Source organism: Hyperolius riggenbachi, chromosome 7, assembly GCF_040937935.1.
Source record: "Hyperolius riggenbachi isolate aHypRig1 chromosome 7, aHypRig1.pri, whole genome shotgun sequence".
NCBI lineage: Eukaryota > Metazoa > Chordata > Amphibia > Anura > Hyperoliidae > Hyperolius > Hyperolius riggenbachi.
The window spans coordinates 73243058-73266796 of NC_090652.1; the positions used below are offsets into that span (position 1 = coordinate 73243058).

A 23739-nucleotide genomic window follows, 5' to 3' on the forward strand; every position below is an offset into this window, starting at 1 on the left:
GATGATAGCGCTATATACATTAATAATAATAATATTGTTCAAATAAGTGGCACAACACTGGGGCAAATAGTGAAATGGCAGGAAAGCCATTTTGCACATTGGCCAGCCAATGTTGGACTTTGGCTGGTGATGTTCCACGACATTGGTCAGTTTAAGAAATGCACGGCCAGTTCCCCCTTTGGCCGACTTATGGCTTTCACCATAAAATATACAAAGATTAAGTTGCATCTTTTGTTTCTCCATAGGACTAGATGAATAAAGGTTCTACTTTATTTCAAACACCATTTCAATACATTAACTTTAGACATTCATTAACCTTATAAAGCAAGTAGGTTCTGGGGCAGTAGGGCTGAAATATGAGGCGCTTACAGTCTCAAAAACCAACCTTGACTTTTGGTAACCTATATTCCTATGTGGACGTTATTTTAGTACTGAAGTAGCCATCAAAGATTAAAACTGTCTGCTTACTGTTGTAGGTCCAATACTCGTCATTGTCCATGTGAGTTTCTCCAGCCATTTCCCCAACACCAGGAAAGAAGGCATGTCCAAGTGTACCACCTGGGCCATCGAATGGATATCCATCTTCATGGGTTCCTTTTGCAAAGCTCACTCGGATGTCTGCTTTTTCCCGTGTCTCAGAGAAACTGATATCAGTCTCCCGACCCCAGACCTCCAAGGCACTGTTCATCAGTGTTCTAATCTCACCTTGACTTAGAGTTGAGGGGAAGCTGCCCACACTGTAAGAAGAATAAAAGAATGCTTATTGCAGTGGCCTATTTGTACCCCCATGTGACATCCCCTGTGGTCTAGTGGTACCTATCACAGGCCCCCTACTGGCCAGACCCCTTAGTGCCTCCAAATCTACTCAGCCCACAGAACATCCACTCTCATAGATAGTCAATGTCCTGAGGTAGCTGGAATTGGGCAAACAGACAAGTCAGGATGGAACAAGTAAACACACAATTTATGTGCAATTTTATAGGTGAGCTCCCACCACTGATTCAAATATAAACAAAAGAAAGGAAGAGGAATTAGTCTCTTCTGACTATTCTGATGCCTAGTACACACCATACAATTTTCTGTTAGATTTTTCTGTTAGATTTTTTTGTTAGATTTTCTGTTAGATTTTCTGTAATTAGATTATTTTCTGTAAAGTACTGGCAGAGACTGGTCATTATCTCTGGTGCATTGTCTTCTGGCTATCTCCTGCAAAGTAGAACAATGCTTAATTGCTAGGCAGATAGATGGTTAGATAATTTCCAACATGTTGGAAATTATCTATCTGGCAGGTAGATCTAACATAAAATCTTACAGAAAATTGTATGGTGTGTAATGCTGGGCATAGACTGTACGTTTATGCGCCGGAATCGAGCCAGCGGCTCAATGCCGGCGCGTCACCACTCGTCCGCGCGGATCGATTCCCGCTTGTCCCCACGGGCACTTCCTTATCAGCGTTTCGCGTTTGCTCATTGGCCGCCCGCAGGGATCGAGCCGGGAATCAATCCACGCGGTGATCGGACACGTCGGAAATTATCAATCGAGCCGTCAGCGGCTCGATTGATAAGAAAATACACCGCCGTGTATGCCCAGCATAAGCCTGTGGAAAGAAACAGTTAGCACAAACTAATCTTGAGGAAATTTTTTTTACAATGGGCAAACAAAAATAAGCAATTTAATGTTTCATAAGGGGGAATTCAAAATCAGAAACAAGCCAGTTTGGCCAAGTCTTCAAGATGGGCCACAGCAGAAGAAGAAATTATGATTTCACACCACTGAAGGCATAGCTATGAAACTTGGGCGGGGGGTAAAGCCTTTAAACGGCTCACCCTGCTCCTGCACAAGTCCCGGCTGCGCTAATTACTATTCCCCCTCCAGGCCCCCATTGATAGTCGAGGAAAGATGTAATTCGGCTTCCAGCTAATGCTGGCGGTCAAATTACAATGTTTTTAGAGTAAATTGTGCTCCGTCATTTGATGGCGCCCAAATCGCTCACTGAGCGCCACTATTGCAGCCTGTGGAGGCGCCAGCTGCGCCCCAGTCTCCTGCGCTGTTCTTTCAGCGCTCCCACGGAGGTTTCGGTGATCGCTAAAAAGTCAATAATGTCTGAGCTGAGGAGCTGGATTTGTGGACAAACAGACAGGTCACTTTGGAGATTCCAGCACTGTTGATAAACCTCAAGTCTCTGTACCTCCAAGTCAAATGCTTCTTCTGCCACACTGTTCCACTCAACGCATAGCGCTTCCTGCGCCGTCTCTGGAGCCTAGGAGGCATGACGTCTGGGAGAGAACATCGAGGCTTCTTCATCATTTCTAATGTTTTATCATCTAGAAAAGATCACAACATATAATTATAACTACGTGCAGCAAGAGAAGGTAGAACATTGGCGGACTTGAAGAGGGTGTTGGTAGCTGTGTACAGTGCTTTGCATATGGTGTTACTCAGCGTGCTCAGCCATATAGATTAACAGTCTGTGGTTATGAGAAGGAGAGTGAGATACAGCACTGCTGACAACTTTTCTTTATTGTGCAAATGTAAGGAGACATGCATGGGCGTCCGCAGAATTATTTTTTTTTGGGGGGGGGGGGGGCAAAAAGTGGGGAGCAAAAAGCGGGACGCGCGCCGCGCTGCAAATCTGGGTTGGTGTTGTGTACGCGCGCCAAAAAATGGAGCTATGGCCGAATAATGGGTGTGGTCATGAACCAGAATGTGGGTGTGGTCGTGGGTGGAGACAAGTTTACATGAACTAAGCAATGGTGGGACATTAGATTAGGACAGTGGGGGCGAACCTTTTGGAGGTCGAGTGTCCAAACTGCAAAGTCACTTTACTATCACAAAGTGCCAACAGCAATTTAAACTAAATACAAACGTTTTAACTCATACATGAACATTATGGAAAATTAAGTTGAAAATAAACTGTGAAGATAAACAATTTCATCCATCGTACTCCTGAAAAAATTATTCATTTTCTTTAGAACCTCCCAGTTTCATTTTCTGTTTTAAAAAGTGGAAAAAGTAGGTTTAATGCTATTGTCTCATATGATGATGATTCAGGTTTTTCCATAGTCTCGCAGTTAGCAATCATGTGACCCCCAACAAGACAAATTCAGCAATCATGAGCCCCCCCCCCCCCCCCCCCCCCACCCCCATCAAGACAAATTCAGCAATCATGAGGCCCCCAACATGACCAACTCAGCAATCATGAGGCCCCCAACAAGACAAATTCAGCAATCATGAGGCCCCCAACAAGACAAATTCAGCAATCATGAGGCCCCCAACAAGACAAATTCAGCAATCTTGAGGCCCCCAACAAATCATGAGGCCCCCAACAAGACAAAGTCAGTAACCATGAGGCCCGCAACAAGACAAATTCAGCAGTCATGAGGCACATAGACAGCTTTTCACATAAATAGGTAGAATGCCCCCTTAATATGTAGACACCTCTCACCTGGCAGCAGTTCCCCAAAATACACTCAATCTGACAGCAGTAGTTCCCCAAAATAGGTAGCCCCAGGTCTATAGGTGTCCACAGAATAGGTGGCCAGCGGTATAGATGTCCCCAGAACTGGTAGCCAGGGGTAGAGATGTCCCCAGAACAGGTAGCCAGTGGTATATGTGCCCAGTATATGTAGGCAGGGGTATATGTGCCCAGTATATGTAGGCAGGGGTATATGTGCCCAGTATATGTAGGCAGGGGTATATGTGCCCAGTATATGTAGGCAGGGGTATATGTGCCCAGTATATGTAGGCAGGGGTATATGTGCCCAGTATATGTAGCCAGGGGGATATGTCCCAGTATATGTAGGCAGGGGGTATATGTCCCAGTATATGTAGGCAGGGGGTATATGTCCCAGTATATGTAGGCAGGGGGTATATGTCCCAGTATATGTAGCCAGGGGGATATGTCCCAGTATATGTAGGCAGGGTTATATGTCCCAGTATATGTAGGCAGGGGGTATATGTCCCAGTATATGTAGCCAGGGGGATATGTCCCAGTATATGTAGCCAGGGGTATATGTCCCCAGAAAAAGTGGCCATGTGTGCCCCAGCAGGAGGGGAGCAGCGCAGAGAAGAGGGAGAGCTATGGGCACTCACCTTAGGGGGCTCTCCCTCCCTCTCTCGCTCTCCCCTCCGGAGTCCGGAATGAAGTGTGCAGCGGCAGGGCAGCGGGCGGAACTTACCTCCTTTCGTCGCACGCGCCGGATGGATTAGCCGCTACTCTGGTCTGATCCAGACCAGAGTGCGGCACCAGAACTTCCGGCGCAGGAGCGAGACTAGGTAAGTTCCGCCCGCTGCCCAGCCGCTGCACACTTCATTCCGGAGGGGACAGCGAGGGAGAGAGAGCCCCCTAAGGTGAGGGAAGGGGGGGGAGACGTCCGCCCTTCCCCACTGTGCCCATAGCTCTCTCCTCTGCGCTGCTCCCCTCCTTCTGGCTGCACGGGCACGCGGCCAGGGGGGGGGGCAACGGGCGGCCAGGCCCGGGCAGATGCCCGGTTTTGCCGTATGTGCGGACGCCCATGGAGACATGTCATTGTGAAACAAGTAAAATGTAAAGCACATACCATTGCAGAAGGATATAGACGAGTGGTAGGTGCAGGGAGCTGCTAGCCTAATGGCCATTTCTCACTATGTTCTTCTATAGAGGTTTTGTAGAAGCACCACAGAAATTGGTCTTAGAGAGCTCACATTTCACTCCCGTTGATGTAGGAACCTCGAAGAGCTCACGATTCACCCCTGTTGATCTACCTTAGATACATCTTACATCAAAAAAGAGCTCATATCACACCTTTTGGAGCTTTAGGAAGCTGCCAGACCCCCTTTTTAATCAAGAATGCCAACCTCACCCTCTTTTTGAGTTGGAGTGCATAAAGATCTCGGCATCTTCAAAGGCTTTAGGCCATTGGGGCAGCCTGCGTTGACTATGTGGGCCTTGAACAATGTCTAATGACCATTTTCATTAGGAATGCTGGGAAACTCTTGTCTGGGCTACCCTTCCACACACTGCAAGAGGGGGAACTACAGATTTAGTAGTGGTCACCTTACTAGCTCCAACACTGTGCACAGCTTAGGTTTACTCAGTGATGGGGAATTAAATTACAAGAATCAAATTTCAGCTGTTGTGAAACATTCCTTCATTCTCCTAATATTGCAAAAATTAAGCACCTCATTCCTCCAGAACATCTTCCAACCCTGGTTCACAACTTCATCACATCACGGCTGGACTATTGCAATGCTCTCTATGTGGGCCTTCTAAATAAAGACCTACACTGCTTGCATATAGTATAGAATGACTGTTAAAAAGACAAACCCCGCCATTGCCACATAACACCAATCAATTCGTCAATACATTGGCTACCCATAAAATGCAGAACCCTTATCAAAATTGGCATGTGAACATTTAAATCCCTACACAACCATGATTTATTGCAACTGCGTCACACCTCCCACAACTTTAGATTAAAAGGACCCAATAACTTGTCTACCCCCCAACCACCACCACCACCACCACTACCACCACCACTACCACCCTGTGGAATGCCTTGCCAAGCGTAATCAAGACCGCTCCAACCCTTGACATGTTTAAATCAAAACTGAAAAGCAACCTGTTTAGTCTGATATTTATGATCACATAACTTTTCCCCCTGTACACATCACTATGTACTGAGCTTATGCGCTTTGGGTCCTATGGGAGAAAAGCGCTTTACAAATGTTTTGTTATTGTTGTAGTTACCCAGTTGTCCGGTTTGTTCTAGGCCAGCAAATCTCTGCATGGTCCTCACAGCTTCTGTCAGGCTTTCTAGCTTCTGCTGCTGGGCAGAGTATGGGTCCGGGGGTGACAGGTAGCCATAACGGGTTAGCCAGCCCTGTGGGGAAGCAGACAGTCATTGGTGCACATGACAATATAGAAAATCATAAAACCTTTTATTTAATTACTGTATGTGTCTCACAACGATACTACAAGGTTCTCACACGTTAAGAGACATGAGCTCATCCCCCGCTGACTTGAATGATCCTTGCTGGACTGGCTGGTCACGTGTCATAATAAGATACCTGCAGACAGTGCTGATACGTTGATGTTTGAGAGTAGTGATGGTCATGTCTAGGAGAAGTCATGGAGAAGCATGTGATCACTTTGGTCAGGTGACAGATATGTAGATCTCTGGTTTGCTGGTCATGGTCATGTGCTAAAGCAAGATGTGACCACAGCAAATCAGAGTTTTGTACATTTCAGCTGATCAAACTTCTCAATGGGTTCTCCTAGAGTAGACCATCACTATTTGTGAAGAATATTGACTGGACAGGTTGGGAACTCTCATCCATCTTCTGTTTTCCCTGAGATGAGACTGTGATCTGTACAATGTGGTCGATAAGGATGCAAATAATTACGAGTTAATGTAGGATTATCTAGATTTTTGCAGCTTAAAAATTCGACCAATTGAATTTCACCTTGGAGAGATTCAATTGGTCCTTTTTCAAGCTGAATACATTTGCATGTAACATTTACATAATCTTAAATGAACTTGAAGTTATTTCCATCTCATTGACCATCCCTACTGGTCAGGGTCGGTTCTGTCATGAAGCAAGGTGAAACACTTGCATCAGGCACAGAGATTACAGGGACAGCATGTTTGTACTGTGAGCGAGGTGAAGAGGTCATCATTGGGGAAAAGCAGCTTGTTGTGCAGTGTGAGGAGGGGAGAGGCAAGAGAGCAGCAGTGTTTCATTTGAATTAAAGTAAATTGTCGGGTGGTGTGCGATCATTCCAAATCGGGTGGTGGGTGCATCCTCACAAGTTTGCCTCAGGCAGCAAAAAGTCTAGGACCAGCCCTGCTAATGGTTGTCAATGCAATTTAAGCTTTTTCACAAAGTCCAGAAATTACAGGATGAGAAGTAGTGGCAAGAGCAGCGCTGGGCAAAGTTTACTCGGCCCGGGCCTCCGGCTGAGGGCCACATTCCTTTCTTTTGAATCCCCCTCTCTTCCTCCCTCCCTGCATATTCCAGGCCATGCCAGCTTGTAATACACTGACACATCCTGACGGCGTATCACGTGACACCTTGTTGCCATGAAGGTGCGTCACTGGAAGCAGAGATTAGATGTTAACCCACTCTTATCGCCCGCTCACGCCTCTGCAGGGAGGAAGGGCGGAAGAACCCGGCCACCCAGCGGCGTGCCGTATCAACAGTGCTTGCGGGCCGGATACAGCCCATGAGCCATAGTTTGCCCAGTGCTGGACAAGAGCAATAACCCACCATCCCGCTGGTTCCCCAGATACATTCAGCAATTTGACACAGGAGTAGCACCAGTTATCCTTTCCCTACCCTACAATTTTTGGTCTTCAGGAGGAATGGTTAAAGAGATATCGGTGTTTAAATTTAATGAATTTGGCGGGGGGGGGGGGGGGGGCATATTTACAGTCTCGCCAAAGCCTCCCAAAAATTGGCGGAGGTTTCAGCTTCGAAGGGTAGGTAAAATACATGATTTTACACATTCTTGCAAAATTTGGTGTCCCTGGAGCCCCAAAGGGAGTCCTAGAATGCCCTCCCCCACCCACACTGAGAAATCCTACTGGGCAAGCCACAGATTAGGTATTCTCTGTATAATATAGCCAGGGGACTTGAGCTTGGTACCCACATCCAATTGTGATTGGCCAATCAATGACTAATTTTACTACCTCCATATAGTATGAAGGCCAAAAGATTTTGAGATCTATGAACATGTTGTTTTGGTAGGCTCTAATACTACATGGTGGTGCTAAAATTGGCCAATCAAGAATGGTTGTGTGAACCCTAAGGCTGCTTTCACAGTGGGACATTACAGGCGCACGTTAGTGCAGCCTGTAACGCACCCCACCGCACAGCAATGAAAAATCAATGGGCTGTTCACAGTGCCCACGTTGCGTTACACAGTAACGCTGCACGTTCGTTTGCAGTGCAGCATACTTCCAGGAGCGGCCGCTGATTGGCTGGCGGGACCACGTGATGCAGAGAGCTCCGCTCATGTGGTCTCTGCAGCGCATCCGACAGAGCAGGCGCACCAAGAGTTGCTTTTAACACGGCTCTTGGTAGCGTCCTGCTCCAACACCACCAGGCGTTGCGTTAGGGGCACGTTATGCGCCCTATAACGTCCCCTAAACGCAACGTCCTGGTGTGGAAGAGGCCTAAAAGCAGTCTGGTAAATATTACCATAGTGCAGTCAGCTAAGTATTGTCAGAGATACTGCCTCTGCCTGTGAAGAATGAGGTCATGAGTTTGACTCTGACAAAAATATTACCATTGTGTGTCTCCGAGGCTGCTTTTTATTAGCCATTTTGGAGACCACAGTGATTGTTTTGCGCATATGCGTCACAGCACAGAATGATATGGGGGGGGGGGGGGGGGGCACGATCAGACACTGCAGGGGATGCAGTTTGTGGGAGAGAGTGGGGAAATACTGTATGCCAATAAGACTGTATATCAAATTAGATGGGACTGCAAATGAACACCACAGTTCCAAGATCCTTCTAATACCAAATGTCTAGTAGCTGCTGAAGATTATGCTACATACACACTTGAGATAAAAGTCTTTGGAAAATGAAAGATCACAGACCAATTTTACCCCATTCCATGTAGTATGAGAGCCATACTCTACACAGTCTATTCTATGGAGCTGAACTCCCCAGCAGACAGAAATCTTTGCAAGATGCTGCACACAAAGATGCCCGTACACATTCAAAAGATCAGTATCTGCAAAAGATCTGTTCCTGCAAAAGATCTGTTACTGCAAAATGCATTCATAGTCTATGATATCTGTAGATCATCATACACACCTTGTTTAACAGACATTCGTCTGCAGATCAGATCCACCAGGATGGATTTTCAGATCTGCAGATGATTGTCTGATCTGCAGATGAATGTCAGTTAAACGAGGTGTGTATGATGATCTGCAGATCTCATAGACTAGGAATGCAATTTGCAGGAACGGATCTTTGGCAGGAACAGATCTTTTGCAGATACTAGGCCTGAACGATAAATCGTTTTTTGATCGAAATCGCGATCACGAAAATGACGATTCAGTGATCGCCATAGCCACGATTTTTACCACCACCCCCCTCCGCAAGCCAGTCCAGCAGTCCCCTCTGCCGCTCTGTGCAGCGGCAGTTTGCGGTGGCTCAGCACAATTACGTACACTTGTTCTCCGGGTTGGAGCCGGCTCACTTTCTTCCCCAACTTCCTCCTACTGTGCAGTTAATCAGCGGAGCGGGCGGCAGACTCCGCCCATTCCCCGCCCGCTCTCACACTCGTGCGACATACTCCTCCTCCCAACATTAGCTGGGCAGGCGGCAGACTCCGCCCATTCCCCGCCCGCTCTCACACTCGTGCGGCATACTCCTCCTCCCAACATCTCCCAACATTAGCTGGGCGGGCGGCAGACTCCGCCCGCACAGCTGTCAATCACGGACTGTTGCGAATGGCTCCGCCCACCCCGCAGGCTCTCACTCGTGAGGCATACTCATCCTCGCAACATCTCCCAACGTTAGCTGGGCGGGCGGCAGACTCCGCCCGCACAGCTGTCAATCACGGAGTTAGGAATAGCAGACTCCGCCCACCTTGCAGGCCCTCGCACTCTGTCCCGGCGGCTTAATATTTCCAGCACTTTCCCATCATAAGCCGGGCAAGTGGCAGGCTGGCTTGATTTGAAGAAAATCGTGAATCGAAATCACAATTTCTGACAGAAATCGTGTGATTCAATCTTTTTCTAAAATCGTTCAGGCCTAGCAGATACTGATCTTTTGAATGTCTACAGCATCTGTGTGTGCAGCATCTTGCAAAGATTTCTGATGGGGAGTTTAGCTCAATAGAATAGACTGTGTAGGTATGGCTCTCATACTACATGTTTTGGGTACAATTGGTCTGTGATCTTTCATTTTCCAAAGACTTTTATCTCAAGTGTGTATGTAGCATTAGGGATGGCCAATGAGATGCAAATCATTTTGAGTTAATGCAGGATTATGCAAATTTGTGCAGCTTGAAGATGGACCAATCAAATTTTACCTCAGCACAATTAGATTGGGGCGTACAATAATCCATAATGCTGCATCAACTCAAAATGATTTGCATTTCACCTACTGATGATGTCAGGACTTCTGCTTTCTGGTTTTTGTTCTGCAAACGTGCACGGAACTTTCTATTTTTAATTTTCCTTATGTGGAGCGACTGATTTTCTGGGAAATGGTTTTGAATAATTCACAGCTAATGCTCAGGGCTGATGTGAGAACACCGCATGGAAGGCAATGCCATCTATTGTGCTTTTGCCTTCAGCCTGATTACTGGGGTCTGTGTCAGTGTGATGAGCATGGGGGGAGGGGGGGTGTACACTTTGGTATAACACAACCATTGTATACCCCTTCCTGTGACCAAGCCCTGAGCTCCACTGACTGCCACCTCGGCAGGGACATAACTAGAAACCATGGACTCCCCAGCAAACCTTTCATGGGGTGTGTTCACATCCCCTTGCCTCCCCTCTCCCCATCCCCATGGTGACCCCACGGTTAGGGTGCCCATCTGCTAGAAGTCATATAATAAGTGTGGGCACTACGCCCCCCTTCCACAATAACTATGGAAACGGCACTTAACAAAAATAATATACAGTATTAATAGATTTAATTTTTTTTAACAATACTCGTTTAAAATGTACTATTCATTTTAGACCATTAGCAGTGATCTCCCTAGGCTCTTTTAGCCGGGTGCTCCACCCAGCTAGTTTTGGTGAGCACCCGGCTGTCATCGGTTCACTTCCTCCTCTGCTGTAAGCAGAGTTGTGCACAGAAGCACCAGGCCTGCATTATCTCATCTCGTCCCACCCAGCTACTTTTTCATGCCACCAAGCTGGAAAAAAATTCTGGGGAGAGCACTGCATTAGATAATGTGCGCTGAACAATGGTGTGCCTGAGTGCACATGCCGACATCTGTCTGTGCACATCCCCATGTCTGGCCACACTCATGGCTACGGCCGAGGCTTCGTGCCTGTGCAGCGCCACAGAATATGTTGGCGCTTTATAAATCAATAATAATAATTGGCTGATAATGTGCAAAGTTCTGATTTGCTGTGATCACTTCCTGCTTTAGCACATGATCATGATTAGCAAATCAGAGACTTACATATCTATCACCTGACCTAACTGATCACATGCTTCTCCATGAGATCTCCTAGACATGACTATTAGTAATTATGTATTTTTATAGGGCTGACTTCTTCTGCAGCACTTTACAGATCATATAGTCATTTCACTGACTGTCCTCAGAGGACCTCTAAGTATAATCCCTACCATAGCATACCTCTCAACTTTTTGAGATGAGAAAAAGGGACACTTATGCCACACCCCTGCCACACCCCTGGTCACGCATACCATAAAGATTTCATAAGAAAAATATGTTGTTTTATAATACAAAACTCACTGATCCTTTCTATCCTGCTTCATTTTCCTTCATAACATTTTAAAGTTTAGTAGTTTATCAATTTAAAGGATAGGAAATAAGTTTAGAGTCAATAAAACACATTTTTAGTAGAGAAATCTATATATTTACATTGAAAGAGGGACAAAGTCCTGAAAGAGGGACCAATGGGGAGGAAAGAGGAACTGTCCCTCCAAAAGAGAGACTGTCCCTCCAAAAGAGGGACAGTTGGGAGCTATGCCATAGTCATAGACTAATGCCCTCCCATATTATTATACTTTGTATTTATGTAGCTCTGGCATTTCCTGCAGCACTTTACAGAGTACACAGTCACATCACTGACTGTCCTCAGAGGACCTCGAAGTGTAATCCCTACCATAGTCATAGACTAATGCCCTCCCATATTATTATACTTTGTATTTATGTAGCTCTGGCATTTCCTGCAGCACTTTACAGAGTACACAGTCACATCACTGACTGTCCTCAGAGGACCTCTAAGTGTAATCCCTACCATAGTCATAGACTAATGCCCTCCCATATTATTATACTTTGTATTTATGTAGCTCTGGCATTTCCTGCAGCACTTTACAGAGTACACAGTCACATGACTGACTGTCCTCAGAGGACCTCGAAGTGTAATCCCTACCATAGTCATAGACTAACGCCCTCCCATATTATTATATTGTGTATTTATGTAGCACTGACATCTTCTACAGCACTTTACAGAGTACATAGTCACATCACTGAATATTCTCAGAAGAGGCTCAGGGTTTAAAGATCCTGACATTTTTACCGTCAAAAAGATTTGTGGCCTTCTCAGATGATGATCATCATGTGTACAGGTGTCCCACAAGCTCATTTAAAGTAAACCTGTACTCATAACTTTTTTTTTTTTAAAACCATCTTAGCGGTATGGACGAGCTCAGCTCGTCCATCACCGCCGATGGCTGCCGCTCAGGCCCTGCAGGGCCGATTTTGTTGAAATAAAAAGCAGCACACGCAGCCGGCACTTTGCCAGCCGCGTGTGCTGCCTGATCGCCGCCGCTCTGCGGCGATCTGCCGCTAGCAGCGGCGAAAGAGGGTCCCCCCAGCCGCCTAAGCCCTGCGCAGCCGAAACAAATAGTTCCGGCCAGCGCTAAGGGCTGGATCGGAGGCGGCTGACGTCAGGACGTCGGCTGACGTCCATGACGTCACTCCGCTCGTCGCCATGGCGACGAAGTAAGCAAAACACGGAAGGCCGCTCATTGCGGCCTTCCGTGTTACTTCTGGCCGCCGGAGGCGATCGGAAGAACGCCTCCGGAGCGCCCTCTAGTGGGCTTTCATGCAGCCAACTTTCAGTTGGCTGCATGAAATAGTTTTTTTTTTATTTAAAAAAAACCCTCCCGCAGCCGCCCTGGCGATCTTAATAGAACGCCAGGGTGGTTAAAAAGTACCCCTACAGGGAACCTAAAGAGGCTTCTTCCCCAACCTCCTGTGCATCCCCGATCCAGCACTGGCACCCCACGGGCTCAAGAACCACAGCAAGCCTGTGACGCACCTTACAAAGGCGCACTTGCGGACTGTGCAGTAGAGCGGACCAATCAGGTTTGGCTATTTCCACCGGAGCCCGAATGGAAAGCCGCAAGTGCGCCTGCATGAGGCGTGTCACAAGCTTGTTGGGGTTCTGGAGCCAATGGGGTGCCAGCGCTGAATTGGGGATGCACAGGAGGAGGGGAAAGTCTCAATAGGATCCAGAGGCTTCCCCCTCCCGAGGTAAGTATCTCCCAAGAGCACTTTTTTTATTACAGGTCCTGGCATTTTTTATTTAACTTTTAACCATTTAGTATAGTGTGAGTTTAGTTGCTGCTAAAGCTGATAAACTCCCTGCTATGGGATAGAGGCTACTGGTGTGGGACAATTCATTAATGTTAAGTGTTTGTAGTAAACGGTTGCTGCAGACCTTGTTGGTTGATATCTATGCTGTTTGGGAGCAGTTATCGCTGCCAGGGTGTAGATTTCAGCTACTCATGCAGTCTTGTCACTCTTGCCGCTCAGCCTACTCGCTCTGCTGCCAGCTTGGGGGATTCGGATGTGTAGGTCTGCCCCCCCCCCCCCCTTTCCTTCCGCATGGGATTCGGAAGCAGCCTATTGATTTCAATAGGGGGAGATTCCGCTTCCAGATTCTCGTACGCAGAAACGCTGCGGCCCACCCCTACTGGAAACAAGCCCTTAGTGATGCCCATTTAAACAGTTGAGTCAGTTTTAAGTGATGCCTGTTGGGCCCCAACCGTGCCAATTGCTCCCATGTCAGGCTACGCTCACATTTCTGACATAACCCAAAAGTGCCCCGGGACTTCTGAGGTCCTAGTAACCGAATCAGTGAATAATGGCGCACAGCGCCTATGCATAAAAATGGCGCCACGTTAAAAAGATACTTATCGCTATTTATCGTTAGTACTGAATAATAAGCGCCCTACATTATCCAAACTGCAGATGTTATTTAACTGCAAAACGGTGAATGGATTTAATGTAACACTGTCAAGGTTAGAGTTAGGCACCATCAGGGCGGTGGTTAGGGTTAGGGACCACCAGGGCGGTGGTTAGGGTTAGGCACCACCAGGGCGGTGGCTAAAGTTGGGCACCACCAGGGCGGTGGTTAGGGTTAGGCACCACCAGGGCGGTCTTAGGGTTAGGAACCACCAGGGGGGTGGTTAGGGTTAGGCACCACCAGGGGGTCTGGGGGTTAGGGATAGGTACAGAGAGGGTTCTGTGTGTTAATGCTAATTTTCAATAAAAGAAACAGAGCTAAATAACGATAAGGCTTTAACGTTAAATAGCGATAAGCGACAAACAGATTAACAGCAACACCGTGCGCCATTATTCACAGGTGCTATTTTCAGATGGATCCCCTAGCAACGCCCATGCCTGAAAATGCTGAAAATGAAGCTGAAGGCATCTTCTGATGGTCATGTTTATGGTGAGGGGATTGGGTTTCTCCCTGTTTTGCTGAATATGACATCACCTTCACACTCTCCACTATCAATATCTATGGCTGTAACACAGCTACTTCCCACCCTGGACAATGTCCTTGTCTGCTCAACTCCATAATCCATGCCCAGATACCTCACCCCACCCACCCCACTGTCCTCACCCCAAACCTCTCGCCCCGGTCTGCTCTCTCTCATGCTCCCTCTGTCCCTCTCTATAACACTCTGACAGTGCATCTCTCCATTTCCTCACCAGTCCTTTGTTGATGTCTCCTGGTTTGGGGGTGGCTCCAGCAATGGTCAGAAAGGCACAGAAGACAATCCAGGTGATCTCCATGGTCCTCCACTCTCTTCAGACTTTCTAGAGCCCTTCTGCTCTTAGCGAACACTCTCTGTTGGTCGTGCAGTCTCTCTCCATGTGCTGCTCCTGTAGTCTCACTGGTCAGTCTCATGCAATCCCGATTTTTTTATGCGACTAATAAAAGTCCCGCATATTGCGTTCTTTCTGCGTTTTTCTTTCTGTGTTGCTAGCATCCAGTGAAAATCGCAAATTGTAATCGCAAACCGGAATTGTGATTTAATGCATTAGTGTAAAAAATCCTCACTGCTTTATGGACTTATTGCAGTAAGTTGTGCAGTTCTGACCTGTGCACTCTGAATCTCTGTCACTGTGTTCCTGCTCCTGTGTGTCTCCTGCTGTGTTCTCTGCCTGTGCAAACCTACGCCTCTGATCCTGTGTGGGTACCCGTTATCTGTGCTCTTCACTGCCTGACCACTGTGCGCTCTCCTTCAGCACTTCAGCACACAGTCTCTCTGCCCCATCTCATCTGCCTATATTAGCAGTACTGAGCCTCCCCCTTCCTCCCCTGGCTGCCTGGTTGGTGGGGGTTGGAGGGGGATGTAACTGATGCCTGTGTTTCAGAGAAGCTACTCTTTGATGGGAGAGAAAAAGCTCTCATGAAACCACTCATTTATATTCATCTTTTCATTCATATATGTAACCATTCAGCTTCATTACTCTTAATAAATAATTTTAGTAAATATCATTTCAACAACACACTGTCTCTCTACTTCATACAGATGTCCATAGATTAGAATACCAAGTGAGTATGGAAGAAAAGATAAATAGGACCACTACAGCGGGAAAAAAAAGTAAGCAATTAAAATATGACAGAACTGACAGGTTTTAGACTAGCCCATTTCCTCATGGGGGACTCTCAGGTTTTTTTTCCTTATGGCTAGTTCACACTGGGCGCTTTGGCAGCACTTTGCTGATCGCTGGTGATCAGTTAAGTGTTGCTGCTAATGCATGTCAATGGTAGTGTTCACACAGTAGCGATCACCAGTGATGAGTGATTTGCTGAAATCTCAAACATGGTGCATGCAACATTTTTTGAGCAATTCATTTCAGTGTTAAAGTGTAACTGACCGGCATAAAATCAAAAATCAATTCTTTGTTTTTATCTGGCAAACAAGTAATAAGGATGCTAACCAGACAATCCAAAAGTTAAAATCACGATTACTTTTCTTGTTGATACATGATCATTCCCCAGTTTACCGTACTCTTATTTGTTACACACAAAATTTGGTACACAAAAAGGAAGTTGCAGGGCATGCTGGGTTGTCCTTTTTGCTTCTCTACTTTCCCCTCAGATTTAACTAATGCAGCCTGATTGGCTGAAGCCTCTTTCCCTCCTCTTTTCCCCTCACACACCTCTGTTCCTCTCTGATTGGCCAATATTTCTCATGCTGAGGCAATGCACTTTCTATAGTGGAGGGCAGGCAATGCATACACAATCAGGCAGAGGAGAGTAAGGGAGGAAATGACATCACGATTGGCTTCAAAATAGCCACAGTTAAAATGGGAAATGCTAAGAAGGATTTTCTCTAAATCCACTTCACTCTAAAACCACTTCCTGTACAGTGAAAAACTAGCCCTTAATGGCAACTGCCAAAATAGTAAGAAAGCAGCCAGCCTCCCTCTAGTCACTTCCACACTATTCTGGCAATTGGACTGAGCAACTGCTGGTTAGGGAATGCATTTAAAAACAAAGAAATCCCTGAGAAACCCCCATGAGGCAAAGGGAGCAATTGCACCATGGCCCCCCAAGTGCTGCTGGGTTCACCCAGGTCTCCCCTTAACTTGTGCTCCCCAGGACCCCTGCAAGTTTTGTCTGCATAGCACCTCAACTGCCCTGGCGTGCTGCTCCAACTGTTCTTCCAGTCTTCATCCACACTCTCACTGCCTCTTCTCCATGACCTGTCACAGGTCATTATGCAATAACATGCGGCGGGTCACTGAGAAGAGGCGGCCCTGCGAGGATGAAGACGAGAGAGAGGACTGGAGCAGCGCATCTTGGACAGGTGAGTCGCAATGCTTACAAACAATTCCGGGGTCACGGATAGACAGTAACGTTGAAGGGGGAAGGGCGCAAATTGATTCAAGGGCCAAGGAAGGTGAATATGCCGGGGATCGGGGAGGGGGCCCCATTGAGGCTTGAATCTGCCCTGCCAGGCGGCCTGGGAGGACGGGGAGGGACCGATGAGCCTAAAGACGGTTGGAGGAAGCTGTATTGTCAAAACTGCCCCCGATCAATATCGATTTTCCCATTGCATCTATTGCTATGGAATGAGGAGAGGGTGAAGGTTCAACAAGTGGTGCACAACAGAGCAGATTCCTGGGGAAAGGGGAGAACATTGAGATCATACGGTGCTCCGGCATGGGGTACTGCTAAAGATCGGGCATGCTGGATCTGTATCTGACCTCTAGGCGGTCACAGTAGGAGGTCTTTATCATCTGCCACAGCAGAGCTGAAACCAGCATCAGTACGTAGCTTTAGGGAAGAGCAAAAGCATATTCACAAAACGTTCTCATGAAACTACATGGGAGCGAATACCATGAATTGAAAACTCCATTGATGACTTTGTCAACCAGGGGTGCCAATCTGCAGCCAAAGCACAGCAGCTGGCCGGCGCTGAAAACTGACTGCTCCTGACTCTCAAATTCTGTGACCTGCTGAAAGGAGCAAAGAAATGAGCACACCACACACATGTGCAGTCACTGGGCACCTGTGGAAAAAAAAACCCACCTGAGAGGTGGCGGGATCCCTTGTGCCTAGCTTCAGCAAATAGTGCCTGATAGTCCATCTTCTCTCGTATAGTTTGCCCACCATATGAAGGGTGGAGTTCCACCTAAAGTGAACCTGAACTCTTGCGCAGGACAGAAGGAAAGCAGAGAAATCCACCCTGTATGTATTGCGGGCTTGTTCACATTGCAATCCGCTAGTATTCGCGTTGGAGTTTTTTTAGCAATTTTTTTTGTTCGATTTCTAGGGCTTCCGGTTTTGTGAAAAGCGCTTTTCTAAGCGTTTTTTAAGTGAACTGCCTGACGCAAGTCAGGAAAGTGAACTTTGACCCGGAAAACAATAAATACAATGTATTTATTCTTTAAAACGCAATCGCCCCACAAAACGATTTTTTGAACATTTAGTGCTCTTCCGATTCCTTCCATTATAGCAAAGTCGCCCCAAAAATGGTCCAGGCAGCGCTTTGCTGAACGCATAGCGCACGAACCGCGCTGATATGGACCGTCTCACAGACATTCATCGCACAAGCGTTTTGGGGGCGATTTTAAAAATCGCCTGCACTTGAAAAAAAGGCCGAAAACGCCTCTAATGTGAGACAACCCTTAGAGAGTTTAGCCTGTCTAATTCCCCCTCATCTGTGACTAGTCACAAGTGTAACTTGATCTCTCAGCTGTGTCAGCTGGCTGCCTCAGCAGTGCAGCAAGTTTGTAAAAACAGGTTGTTAAACCTATGTCTGCTTCCATGAAAGCAGGAAGTAGACACACTGCAGATTTATTGCAGGATTTGTATCAGCTGTAACATTTTTTTTCTTTAAAAGTCATTATGCTGTGCTTATCTTTTAGAGCAGAGAGGAAGTTCTGAGTTCAGTTCTGGTTTAAAGGACAACTGAAGTGGGAGAGAAATGGTGGCTGCCATATTTATTTCCCTTTAAATACCAGTTGCCTGGCTGCCCTGCTGATCTATTTGGCAGCAGTAGTGTCTGAATAGCACCAGAAACAAGCATGCAGCTAATCCAGCCAGATCTGACAATAATGTCAGAAACACTTGTTATGCTGCATGCTTGTTCAGGGTCTATGGCTAAACGTATTAGAGCAGTGGCGTAGCTAAGGAGCTGTGGGCCCCGATGCAAGTTTTACAATGGGGCCCCCCATGCACTCTATACATAAATTGATATGACGCACCAAAACCTGCCAATGGCAACTACAGTGTCAGAGGTGCAAGAAGGGGATGGGGAACAGTATGTTAATAATTACCACTACTCATAGTATCTATAGAAGTGATTATTATGAGCACAGGACCAAAAGAAAGCTAATACTGCAGTTGAGGGAAGGCCCCTCTGGCCCAAGGGCCCTGATGCGGTCGCAACCTCGGCAACCCCTATTGCTACGCCCCTGTATTAGAGGCAGAGGATCAGCAGGATGGCCAGGCAACTGGTATTGCTTAAAAGGAAATAAATGTATCTCATTACAGTTGTCCTTTAATGTGTGAGAAATCGTTATGTGTAGTGGCAGATTGTGCTGTCGCTGTATTTTAGAAAACGTGACAGCGGCTTTAGGGGATCTGTGGCAATGCCAGCGGATGTCACGGACCTGTCACAACTGAGGTATGTGGTCAAAAATTGTTTCACAAAAAGGTTTAACACAATAACTGAGTAATGTGACTCTGATGTTGCAGGTGTCCCCATTGTCACAGGCCATATGAGGCAGGAGTGTGTCAGCCAACGTACATTAAACAGGACAAACGGATCAGTGGCATAGCTAAGGAGCTGTGGGCCCCAATGCTAGTTTTACAACGGGGCCCCCCAGCACACTTTACATAACAACTGATAAGGCGCACCAAAACCTGCCGATGGCAACTACAGTGTCCGAGGTGCAAGAAGGGGATGGGGAATGGTTTAATGATTACCACTATTCAAAGTATATATAGAAGTGATTATTATGAGCACAGGACCAATAGAGAGCTAATACTGTAGTTGAGGGAGGGCCCTTCTGGCCTAAGGGCCCCGATGCTCTTGCAACCTCTGCAACCTCTATTGCTACGCCCCTGATCCAGATACTGTTAAAAGTAGAGATGGCTTGAACCTCCGATTTTCGGTTTGCGAACCTCGAACGCAAATTTCCGCAAAAGTTCTGTTCGCGCAAACTTTCGCGAACCGCAATAGACTTCAATGGGGATGCGAACTTTGAAAACTAGAAACATTTATGCTGGCCACAAAAGTGATGGAAAAGATTTTTCAAGGGGTCGAACATCTGAGTTTTTGCATGGCGGAGTGGGATACACGCCAAAAGTCCCGGCGAAAAATTTGGATTTGACGCACAGCAGCGTTTTAAGGGCAGAAATCACATTGCATGCTAAATTGGAGGCCTAAAGTGTTTTAAAACATCTTGCATGTGTATACATCAATCAGGTAGTGTAATTAGTGTACTGCTTCAAACTGACAGACCAAACTCACTGTGTAACGCACCGCAAACAGCTGTTTGTGTAGTGACTGTCGTGCTGGACTACTGCACACCATGGCGAGAGTGCAGGCCATGGCAGTTTTCAAGCCCATATGGTCGGGCTGAAGTAGCTGAATGACAGTGATTGAGTGTCCAGCTGATCGAATTTGGTCTGTACACAATGAAGCAACATGTACGAACAGAGGCGCCAAGCAGAGTAAAACAATGTTCTAAAAACGATAAAAAGAGGGAAGTCGAGGTGGACTTACCTCCCTCTGGTAGTGGACATATACTCAAATGCAGAGTAAAAATATATATACAATTTATTCACCTCTCCATAAAATCGCAACGCGTTTCGCGGTCAACAGTCCCGCTTCATCAGGCAGTATAGGAGCATAAAAAACTGGTTCAGGTCCATAAAGCGTGTGAGCGCCTCACACGCTTTATGGACCTGAACCAGTTTTTTATGCTCCTATACTGCCTGATGAAGCGGGACTGTTGACCGCGAAACGCGTTGCGATTTTATGGAGAGGTGAATAAATTGTATATATATTTTTACTCTGCATTTGAGTATATGTCCACTACCAGAGGGAGGTAAGTCCACCTCGACTTCCCTCTTTTTATCGTTTTTAAAACATTGTTTTACTCTGCTTGGCGCCTCTGTTCGTACATATTACAGCACTATTAAGTCCACCCCTGGTGGAGGGGTTCTTTCCCCATTTTTCTATCTACAGAGAGCGACTTTTATACCTGAGTGGGGTCAGGTACTAATACTCCCCACCTGCCTGTCAAGTGGTTGCCTGATGGTAACCCACACATTTGTGAGTATAAGAACCTTTGACATTATTTTATATATTGAGCTTACCAGACAATATTGCACTATTGGGCTCTCGGTGTCCTCTGTTTTGTTTTTACAATGAAGCAACGACCTTATTATCTTGGGTGTGCCCCCACCCGAGACACTCATATAACCGGCGGTCATTGCTTCATTGTGATACGCAAGCCCCTTCACCGCGGCAAGGTAGCGATCACGAAGGGGAATTGACACATGTACATGCCTTTTGTTTTGTTGTTGCAGCTGCAGTGCAGCCAGAAAAATTAGGCAGGCATGTACACGCACCAGAAAAATTATTATAGCAGGAATCTGCCTGGTGGTGGCGGAGAAGGCAGTCAAGTGGCCTGCAGGCGGAGATGCTGTGTGGGAAGCGACTATGTCTTGGGGCAGGCAGCCAGTCATACGGTGTGCAGGCAGAGATGCTGTGTGTGGGAACTGACCTAGTCTTCGGACGGGCAGTAGTCCTCCAGGATCCACGCCTCATTCATTTTGATAAAGGTGAGGTACTGAACACTTTTGTCGCTTAGGCGACTTCTCTTCTCAGTGACAATGCCTCCAGCTGCGCTGAAGGTCCTTTCTGACAGGACGCTTGAGGCAGGGCAAGCCAGAAGTTGGATGGCAAATTGTGACAGCTCTGGCCACAGGTCAAGCCTGCGCACCCAGTAGTCCAGGGGTTCATCGCTGCTCACAGTGTCTACATCCACACTTAAAGCGGAATATAACCCTGCATTTCAACTTTGCTCTAAAACATTATTTACAGTATATTATATGCAACCAGCATTTTTTTTTTACTAGACCAGCATTGGAAGGGTTACACACAGAGCTTTAAAGTTCCTGGACAGAACTGCAGACGCAACCAAAGCTGACATAGATACATTTATGTAAACAAAATGTATCTAAGTGTGGCATGTGACTCACTCTCTCTGACTGAGAAGGAGCTGGAGGACAGCCAAAGAGTGTGTAACATTTATCACTTGTTACATTCTATTTTGTTCAATGTATCTATCTGAACTTCTGCATATCTCTCCACGGAACTTTAAACCTCTGTGTTTAACCCTTCCAATGCTGGTCTAGTAAAAAAAAATGCTGGTTGCATATAATATGCTGTAAATAATGTTTTAGAGCAAAGTTGAAATGCAGGGTTATATTCCAAACTTAAGGCCAGGTAGTCAGCTGCCTGCCGGTTGAGGCGTTGGTGGAGGGTGGATCCGGAGGGGCTAAGGCGGTTGGACTAAAGAATGTCCGCATGTCCAACATCACCATGAAATCGCTAGAGCATCCTGTCCTTGCCTGCGTGGACATGGGAGAAGGATTACTGGCAGTGGTACCTTTATTCCGTTGTGCTGTGACATCACCCTTAAACGCACTGTAAAGCATAGTTGCCAGCTTGTTCTGCAGGTGCTACATCCTTTCTGCCGTCTGGTGATTTGGAAACATCTCTGCCACTTTGTGCTTATACCGAGGGTCTAGTAGTGTTGCCACCCAGTACAGCTCATTCCCTTTGAGTTTTTTTATACAGGGTTCCGCAACAGGCTGGACAGCATGAAAGACGCCATCTGCACAAATTTGGATGCAGACGTACTATCCATCTCCTCTTGCTCTTCCTCAGTAATGTCAGGTAAGTTCTTCTCCTTCCCCCAGCCACGAAGAATACCACGGGAAAGTTGAGCAGCACAAGCACCCAGCGACGCCTGCTGCGGTTGTTCTTCCGCCTCCTCCTCCAAAAAACACCTTCCTCATCATTTGACTCCTCTTCCCCACACGACTCTTCCTCCACCTCCTCCCCCCTCTGTGCTGCCGCAGGTGTTGAGGAATCATCTGGTTTTGCTGAGAATTGATCCCACAACTCTTCCTCCTGTTCCTGTTCACGCTTCTCCACAGCTTGATCCACCACTCTACGCATGGCACGCTCCAGGGTGAAAGCATATGGAATCAAGTTGCTGATGGCGCCTTCACTGCGACTCACCAGGTTTGTAACCTCCTCAAACGGCCGCATGAGCCTGCAGGCATTTCGCATGAGTGTCCAGTACTTCGGCCAGATCATCCCCCTCTCCCCAGAGCATGTCCTTTGACTGTAGTTGTAGAGATACTGTTTGACGGCTTTCTCCTGTTGTAGCAGGCGGTTGAACATCAGGAGCGTTGAATTCCAGCGAGGGCTTTCTCCTGTTGTAGCAGGCGGTTGAACATCAGGAGCGTTGAATTCCAGCGAGGGCTTTCTCCTGTTGTAGCAGGCGGTTGAACATCAGGAGCGTTGAATTCCAGCGAGTCGGGCTATCGCAAATCAATCGTCTCACCGGCAAGTTGTTTCCCCGTTGAATATCGGAAAAGCGTGCCATGGCCGTGTAAGACCGCCTGAAATGCCCACATACCTTCCTGGACTGCTTCAGGATGTCCTGTAAGCCTGGGTACTTACACACTAATCTCTGAATTATTAGATTTAGCACATGTGCCATGCAGGGTACATGTGTCAACTTTCCCAAATTCAAAGCCGAAATGAGATTGCTGCCGTTGTCACACACCACGTTGCCGATCTCCAGTTGGTGCGGGGTCAGCCACTGATCCACTTGTTTGTACAGAGCAGCCAGGAGAGCTGCTCCAGTGTGACTCTCCGCTTTGAGGCAAGACATCTCTAAGATGGCGTGACACCGTCATACCTGGCATGCATCATAGGCCCTGGGGAGCTGGGGCTGTGTAGCTGGAGAGGAGATCGCAGCACCAGTAGAGTAGCACTGCCACTCAGCCAAGGAGGAGGAGGACAGCGAAGAGGATATAGCAGGAGGAGAGGAGATGGCAGCAGGCCTGCCTGCAAGCCATGGAGGTGCACAGCCACGTACTCCCTGCTTGCCAGCGGTCACCAGGTTGACCCAATGGGCTGTGTAAGTAATGTACCTGCCCTGACCGTGCTTGGCAGACCAGGCATCTGTGGTCAGGTGGACCCTTGACCCAACGCTGTGTGCCAGAGATGACACCACTTGCCTTTCAAC

General features: G+C 47.1%; 1 protein-coding gene and 1 long non-coding RNA gene across 2 annotated transcripts in view; one reads left to right on the forward strand and one right to left on the reverse strand.

The window, feature by feature from the left end:
• The window catches only part of MMP25 (matrix metallopeptidase 25), a 37939-nt gene extending 22744 nt beyond the window's left edge, over positions 1 to 15195 (reverse strand). The window contains exons 1-4 of the mRNA XM_068244080.1: positions 14650 to 15195; positions 5729 to 5861; positions 2189 to 2324; positions 469 to 737 (exon numbers count right to left, since the gene is read on the reverse strand). Coding sequence (XP_068100181.1) covers positions 469 to 737; positions 2189 to 2324; positions 5729 to 5861; positions 14650 to 14733 — 622 coding nt within the window. The 5' untranslated portion in view covers positions 14734 to 15195. The remainder of the gene's footprint in view (positions 1 to 468; positions 738 to 2188; positions 2325 to 5728; positions 5862 to 14649) is intronic.
• LOC137524338 (uncharacterized) overlaps positions 1 to 23739 on the forward strand; it is a 128919-nt gene that overhangs the window by 12666 nt on the left and 92514 nt on the right. The gene's annotated exons all lie outside the window — the stretch shown is intronic.